Here is an 8,465-nt window from a genome sequence, read left to right on the forward strand (position 1 = left end):
CTCAGGGTCCTGGTTAGGGATTTCACGTTTGTGCCCACTTCCTCACTATGAAATGTCACTTCTTCTACTTGGCTCCTTGACGAGAATTGTACACTAAGACAGACCGCAGAAACTGAAACACTTTAAACATTTCCCCTAGAAAGACATTCACGCTTGTGAGCCCAAGCTCCCATTTCAGTCCAAGGAGCTCCTGGTACTTCAAATAGAAGAGTGGAGGTGGGGAGAGATGTCCTGTGTCCAATTTAAATTCCCAATTTGCAGCTTTCTTAGAACTGTTCAGAGGCAGAATTCCACTGGCTTACACATCTGAAATGTATGTTAAACCAACTATTTTTTAGCATCTTTAATAAAAAGTACCTGTTTTCCTAAAGACAAGGACATGAGACTCCTGCTGCAGGGTCTGTCTTTTCTCTTTTACTCCTTCCAAACATGTTTCCTGAACGTTTAGGGCTTCCATCTTCCTGCCTTCCCCTCTAGCCAGGTCCGTCACTGTCCTATATCTGTCACCAGCTCTTATGATCAGTAATGCTGCAGTTCAGGCCAGCAAAGGCTGAACGTGCAAGTGTTGGGAAGCACCCCAAACCTGCTGTAAAATGTGAGTGTGATATGACAACTCTTTTCTGTTCTTAAGTAACTCAGATACAAATAAACTTGCTTAAAAACAGGTGTGGGCCAACAGCAATGCAATACTGAAGCTCTTTTGGTCAAGATTACCTTTGCAAAATGCGTTCAGAGTCACTAAGTTGAGGCAGGAATGGAAATCTTGTCAGTGCTGCCTCTTGTGCAGTTGCTGTGGGGGAAGTGCTGCCCTTCCTGCCCACGTTTGAAGGGAAACCAGGCCTCCAGGCGTGCTCCTCGGAGCATGGGAAGTGCTAACACAGCCTCCTCTCAAGTACTCCCCACGTGTTGCAGCAAGGGTGGCACTTCACAGCAAAACCTTCCCTCCGAAGGAAGTGTTGGTGGTGATAGAAGAGATCTTGGGGCTGCAGAGCCATGCCAAGGACGTGCTGCAGATGTGTAGGAATATTGTGAACACTCTGCAAACTCCTCTGCAGCTACCCCGCAGCCCGGCCCTTAACGCTGGGGGTCTCCTGGGTGCATGCAGGAAGCAAGCCTCGGGGCGTTTACAACCACACACTGGCACTGGTTGTGCTCCTGGGAAGGGGGAGAAGAAAGTATTTTCTAGCCCAAGAGCATGAGGGCTGCTTTCTGACAGGGATGGCTCTGCTGCTTGACCCCTGCTCAGGAAAGGGTGGCAGCTGCCTGCTAAGCCAAAGGGCAAAACTGAGCAGAGGGACAGCCCCCTACCTTGTGGCAGCTGTGTGACCCTGTGCCGGATGGGGACTGGGGAGCACTGCAGGGTGTGCTGGAAGCTGCAAAGCTGGAGCACAGCACAAAGAGCAAAGAGCTGAAGGCGGAAAGAGGGTGAGGGGAATGAGCATAGGGGCATGAAGGGGAGCCAGAGAGACCCCCTTTGCCACTCCCTAGCCTGAGATCTAAGCCAGGAGAAGCATCTGGCTGCTCCTCACTCATTAAAACATTGCTGCTTCGGGGGCAAATGAAGCTCTGATCAGAGATTCCTGTTAAATATTAGCCTGAGGGAATGAGTCACACTGATGGCTGCTCTGTGGGCAGAAGGGCCGCAGCCCGGAGCCATCCCAGATAAGCACCGGGTACCAGGATGTGCGGAGAGCTGTCTCCATTGGAGACAAATGGTGCAGGTGAAGTAAGGAGCAGGCAGTATTTGTCTACCTGCTGGGCTCTCTGTGAGGAGGGAAAAGGTACGCTCTGTTCTGTTTCCGACAACACGTGCAGAAGATAATCTTAGCCCTGCTATTCTGGATGAAAGACTTCTTTCTTCTCTTAGAAGACATGTGCACGATGTCTGAAACAAGACAGTTTGCACGCTGCAGAGGTTAGCAGCCTCTGATAACAAGCAAAACAGGAGGAGACTGGACAGAACTAACCTTCTCTCTGCATCCTTATTTTATCTCAAATTCAGGAACAGGCTCCTGCATAAACTGCAAATTGCTGGCGCTGTAGCCAGGTTATTTGTAAGGCACCTAAGTGGTGGGAAGAGTCATGGCAGACATCCCTAACACTAGTTTTTCCTTTCCAGTGTGTTCCATGGGAAACAGCACCAGCCGGCTCTACAGCGCACTTGCCAAGACGCTGAGCAGCAGCGCCGTGTCCCAGCACCAGGACTGCCTGGAGGAGCTGGACTCGGCACGGCTGGATCCTATAGACCCCAAGGATTTACTGGAGGAATGTCAGATCGTTCTGCAGAAACGTCCACCCAGGTTTCAGAGGGACTTTGTGGACCTGAAGAAAAATGCAGATAGTAATCACCGCCCCATTCGGGTCATGCAGTGGAACATCCTTGCCCAAGGTAGGAGCTACCTCTCCCATACAGCAATGAAAACCTTCAAATGCAGATGTGCCTACATAGTTAGGCATGCCTGGGATTGGCAGAGCAAAGGGAGAGAGGTGAGTTATGTGAGGTAAACTGACTGAGGACCATGGGGGAGATTTTCAGCACTTGAAATAGTAGTGGCTTGCCCTCCATTCTATAGGTGAGGAAAAAAGGTCTGTCCTTGTCACTATGATGCCAAGAGTAGCTCTGAATGCCTGTCTTAACTGAACTGGGTTTATTCAAAAAGCTGTGACCCATCACTTTTAGATAGTTGTTAACCTCCAGAAAGGACTCATTCCTCTGTCAGTTTTATACTTTGTAAAGCTTCTCTACAGTTTTCCAATTTGTGTACTGGTGAACTATTCAGGGACTCAGATCTGTTATGGGAATTCTTAATTCTTCAAAATAATTTTAACTGATTATTTCTCAGGCCCCTAAGTCAAGGCTGTAAGTTGACTTATGCAACAGCCCCACATTAAAATCTTTTGGGGTGGGCAGTTCAGTCAGTTCTACACTAATGCATTTTTTTTTCTTAGGCTTAAGCTGTGGCAGCCACATGTAGAAGCACTTGCCACAGTGTAATAACTTTTGGGAAGAGAGGGAAGAAGTCTTTAATCTAATGTGTATCTATAAAGGGAACTTAATTTTTTTTTTAGAGACTTCAGTGTTTCGAGAAGGGGTTCTCAAACCCATTGGCAAGCCTGGCACCCTTAAAGTCAGCAGCTACTCCTGAAAAACCCATCACCTGCATGTAAACAGATGCACATGTGTTTTACAGAGAAAGCGAAGTGTTGCAAAAGCCTCATGTCACTTTCTGTTATAACTTCTGTTATAGCCTGCCTGCTCTCCTCTCGTGCTGGGCTGCAAGCAGCTGCAAGGTAGCAGCTGGCTCCCAAGGGCAGAGCTTTGCTCTGGCCTCTGAGAAACTTGGAGGAAGACAGCTCATTTTACCTATCTGTAATGTCTGTTTTTCTTTTTCTCCCCCTCCCTGCTAATTTCAGCTCTCGGAGAAGGCAAAGACAACTTTGTTCAGTGCCCCATGGAAGCTCTGAAATGGGAAGAGAGGAAATGCCTCATCCTGGAGGAAATCCTTGCGTACAAGCCTGACATCTTGTGCCTGCAAGAAGTCGACCACTACTTTGACACCTTCCAGCCACTCCTCAGCCGACTTGGCTACCAGTGTACTTTCTTCCCAAAGCCATGGTCCCCGTGCCTAGATGTGGAACAGAACAATGGGCCGGATGGCTGCGCCTTGTTTTTCCTCAAAGACCGCTTTGAGCTCATCAACAGTGCTAACATCCGGCTAACCGCCATGAAGCTGAAAACCAACCAAGTGGCCATAGCTCAGACGCTGAAGTGCAATGAAACTGGAAGACTGTTCTGCATTGCCGTCACTCATCTGAAAGCTCGTACTGGATGGGAGAGGTTTCGGTCTGCGCAAGGCTGCGATCTTCTCCAGAACCTGAAGAGTATTACCCAAGGTGCGAAAATCCCTCTGATCATCTGCGGAGACTTCAACGCGGAGCCAACTGAGGAGGTCTACAGAGAATTTTCCAACTCCAGTCTCAACTTAAACAGCGCGTACAAGCTGCTGAGCCCCGACGGGCAGTCAGAGCCCCCGTACACCACGTGGAAGATCCGGCCCTCAGGAGAGTGCCGGCACACGCTGGATTATATCTGGTATTCCCAGCATGCCTTGAATGTGAACTCAGCCCTTGACCTGCTGACTGAAGAACAAATTGGGCCCAACAGGCTGCCATCATTTAATTACCCCTCTGATCACCTCTCTCTGGTGTGTGACTTTAGTTTTAATCAAGACCCCGACAGACTGCTGTGATGTGGTGGAATGCCACCTGGTATTGCAGTGTCTTAACTCACCACTGCTTTATTTTAGAAGAAAACTTTTGAAGCCGGAAGCTACGGAAGGATGAAGAAATACTGTTGACTAAACATTATTTCAGGCACTTGTTTGGAGTTACACTTGCTGTTCAGCGCTTGTTAATCTGGAGCCCCCAAGGGAGGACGAAAGGAGTCAGTGTTCTCATTCTGGCGTTCTTGCCATGTCAGGGTTTGAAACCGGAAGGCAAATGAGCATTATCCTTTCACTAACTCCCATGTTTAAGGCATAAATCCTCTAATGAATGTGGAGGCCTTAGTATTTAAAACAAACCACTTGTGTTTGTAAAACAACTTGCCCTGACAGCATGCTGATCTTATTTATTTCATGTTAGCCTTTTGCAAGTACCAAAGGGAACAAGGCTCAGTTACTCAGTGAGATTCTCTTAAATCTTTTTTTGTGGCAATACAAAGGAAGCTTAATGCAGTTTAGACATGAACAAATCTAAGCTCATGCTGGTGTTGTCTTCTCATTTTTACATGACTTGAGATGACAGTTTCATTAAAAGTGAATGGGTAATAGCGCAGGGTGAGGAAGGCCCTCTCCAGTAACAGCAAGTGAGGAAATAGAGGCTAACTACATCATACAGTAACATCCTCACCTTTCCAGCTGAACGTGCATGTGTCCATTACACACGTACGACCTGTAGGTACGTATACACAGTGACTGTTAACCTTTGTCTCTTCTGTGCTTCCCTCCAGAGGACACACCTAACCAGGGAGTTTTTTCTCCTCTGCTTCAAGGATTACTTTTCTAAATGGTTAATTTGTAGTCTTGTCAATCTTGCTGTTTCAGTAAAGGGCCAATCTTCATGTTGAAAGACTTTCTTTTATTTATCGTCAGAATCTAAAGCGACACTGGAACCTGTTAGAAGATAAAATTTATTTATTGGGAGAAGTTGGTGATCCTTCATCTGACTTGAAATCATACAGGAACAAGTGTTCAGGAGCCTCTTTCCGTGGCTCAGCGGAACTCTGGCTAAGCACTTAGGCTACCACAGAGCTGTGTTAGTATAGTAACTCCTGTGCACAAAACGGTGCTCATTGGTATGACATAGGTATCACATATATGGATTACAAACGTGCTACTGTGCCAGAAAATGAGGGAGGGAGAGGAGGAAAGACAGGCAACAGTTGGAGTTGGGCTGACATTTAGGTAGTTGGAAAAGACAAGGCAGAGCAAATAAAACAGAACTTCCATGTAAAGTAAGGCCCATAGTAACTCTTAAATGTTCCAGGTGTTTATTAATAAAAGTCTTCGGGAAAAAAAGTAGTGTCTCTGCTGCCATCTTTTTCATTTCCCTGTCATTAAGTAGGTGATCTGTCTCAACTAGTGACTGTTCAAGTCAGTGGTAATGCTACTCATTCCAGACCTCTTTCCCCCAACCCTGCAGTCCTAATTGTAAGCTGGCATGGCTGCTTTGCTTTCATGGCAAGCGCTCTTTCTCAAAATTGAAACGCTGAAACTCCGCAGCAAGTCTGTAGGGAAGGGAGTTACTTTTAGCGATGATAAGCTGCTCTCTTCCCTAGATAAAAAGGAAGCCTAGACTCTGTATTACTGTAAATATTATTCTTTCCAACAGTTGTGTGGAGCTACAAACCTGGCCAGTACTGCAAAGCAGAGTGCAGGTATTCCTCCCTCAGGGCTGCTAAGCATGCCTGGCAGAGCTGGCTCCTCACAACAGGCAACTCTATTTGTCACTTTCTTTTAAACATCAATTGAAGAGCAAGAAATGCCACAGGTATGTGCGTTACACAGCCCATAAATTATTGTATTGGTGTTGCTGGGAAGTGAAATATAGAGTCTGGCTACTGGAAGTCCCAAATTCCCACACAAACATGCTCCCTTTCAGGCAAACACGTGAAGTGCTATGTTGGACAGCTGTAACACAGAATCATTAAGGTTGGAAAAGACCTCAAGGATCATCAAGTCCAACTGTCAACCCAACACCACCCAACCCACTAAACCATGTCCTGAAGCACCACATCTACATGCTTGTGTAGGTGCTCACACTCTGGTGAAAGAGTTATGCTTTTATATAACCGGAGTATTCACAGCAGAAACAACAGACCTCTGTGTTCACAGCGTTGTTCCCAAAAGGTGTATCTTCTCTGGAACTCAAAGGTGCTCTGCATGTGTCCCTGACCACTGCAGGATAAGGGCAATGATCAGCTTCCACGCAGAGCTGAGGCCTGTCTAACCAGCCTGGAATGCAGGACTCTTCTAGCAAGCACAGATTTGAAATTCCCCAGACAGAAAAGATTTTTGCAGGCAAGGAGCCTGATTTCCTTGGTATATAGTCCTACTGAACAGATGTGACATATCAATGCTACCAGCCAGTGCCTCCTTCAGCTGTGCTTTCAAAAAGAACAAATCTTTGTTGTGTCCCTTGAAGCCAGAAGGGGTGGCTGCTTTGGGGGAGATTCTGGGACACAGATCCAGACACTCCTAATGTCGCACAGAAAGGCAGACCTTTGAGCATCCCTGCTGTAAGCATTTCATACCAGCTAGACTGAGCTTCATTTTCACGGTGCTGGCTGCTCTCAATTGCTCTCTGAGGGGGTGAGATGTAGCGCTTCTCCTTTAGGGTTGTCCCCCCTTAGGATCTTCCCTCAAACGGTCTTTGCAAGAAGGAGAAATAATACAATTGCCCATTAATGGCTGTGTCTAGTTATCTGTAGCTAAACACTTCTAAAAGCAACACCACAATGTAGACCTGTAAGATGATACCTTTACTTAATCAATTCCTTGCTCATTTACCACAAAAAGACACACCAGAAACTGGAGTTTCCATTCAAACCCTCTTGGCAATTTCCGGAAGAAACTACACTTGTGGTAGGAAGCTGTGACACAAGAGCAAGGAAAATATTGTACTCAGAGCTGTACTTAAAAAAACCAAAACCAAAAACCAAACCAAACAACAACAGACAAACTACCAAAAAACCCAACAACAACAAAAAGCCCTTAATTTCCATTTTCATTTTGCATAAGCAGCTGTTTTCCTAAGGATAGCTGAGGGTGTTCATCAATGTGGTACTGCTTCACCCCTCCCGGGGCACAGCGCCACAGCACCGATTATGGTAGGCTTTGTTTACCAGCAGGAGCCAAACTATGGCAGTGACGAAACTCCCACTGTCAGTCTCACAGGGTGATGATATTTGGTATCTGGATGACTCATGCCATTTTACTCAGACCCTTGCTTTCAACACTAACTCTCCTACAAAAGAAAGCAAACTGGAGAAACATGATTTGTACGATTCTGCCATCACTGCAGAGTGTTTCCGAAGTGGAAAGGGCCGGGATTGTTATTTCGCCCTGGACACGTGACAGTAGATGTGCACTGCTTCATGTCCTTAAAGGGCAATTTTGAAGGCAAGGGGAGGGTGGAATAACTGAAAATGCTGGAGACTCTCCCCCACCACAAGGCAATTCTTAATATTAACATAACTCAATCACAAATCCCTGCTATAGGACAACAGTGAACTCTTCCTGTTGTCTTTTAACAGAAAATAGAGGAGATGCAGAAATTAACTGCTACCTTCCCAGTCAGCTTCAGCCTTCTATTCCAGTCCTCGCTAAAAAGTGTATTTTGCAGACAGAGTCCTTTGGAAAACTGAAGTGAAATATCGCTCTTGCTTTGTTTTATTCAGCAAGGGGCAGACCTGCAGCACTGAAATGCTTTTGCCTGCTATAAATATCAGTACAGTAAATATTTTTCATAGGAAGGAGCAGGAAGGTTTTTCTTTTTTTTTTTTTTTTCCTATGCAGCACTATGACTCTTACAGTAAAAATGTCTTCGAAGCTCTTCTTGTGGCTGTCTGCCTTATAAGCACACCAAGGCTAAAGAAAGTCTCAACAGATCCCTTGCTCTAATCTTGAATAAAAGCTGCATTAGCTTTAGCTGTGAGTTTTCCCTCACCCTCAAGCTAGCTGAAGGAAGAAATGACCCACTTATTTAATTTGCTGAAAGGCAGAAGCTGCTGCAATCTTATTAAAACACTATCTCTCTTGATGAACAATTAGATCCTAAGTAGATACTGTCGCTTGGGTCTTCTTCACTTAATAAGCTTAATACCTGCTATTTGAACTGTCTCTGTGAGGTAAAAACTGAATTTAGCTTGTTCTGGATGTGACAATCTTCATGCGTAACAGAGA

At 45.9% G+C, this 8,465-nt stretch overlaps 1 protein-coding gene across 1 annotated transcript; it reads left to right on the top strand.

Moving 5' to 3' along the window:
• The first annotated feature begins 2,082 nt into the window (after window positions 1-2,082).
• Window positions 2,083-4,516, top strand: CCRN4L (CCR4 carbon catabolite repression 4-like (S. cerevisiae)). Its single transcript, XM_010076409.1, has 2 exons — window positions 2,083-2,389; window positions 3,415-4,516. The coding sequence occupies exons 1-2, from the start codon at window positions 2,083-2,085 to the stop codon at window positions 4,248-4,250; spliced, it is 1,143 nt and encodes a 380-aa protein (XP_010074711.1). The 3' UTR covers window positions 4,251-4,516.
• Window positions 4,517-8,465: the final 3,949 nt, after the last annotated feature.

The sequence above is a fragment of the Pterocles gutturalis genome, unplaced genomic scaffold (genome assembly GCF_000699245.1).
Source record: "Pterocles gutturalis isolate BGI_N339 unplaced genomic scaffold, ASM69924v1 scaffold29458, whole genome shotgun sequence".
NCBI lineage: Eukaryota > Metazoa > Chordata > Aves > Pterocliformes > Pteroclidae > Pterocles > Pterocles gutturalis.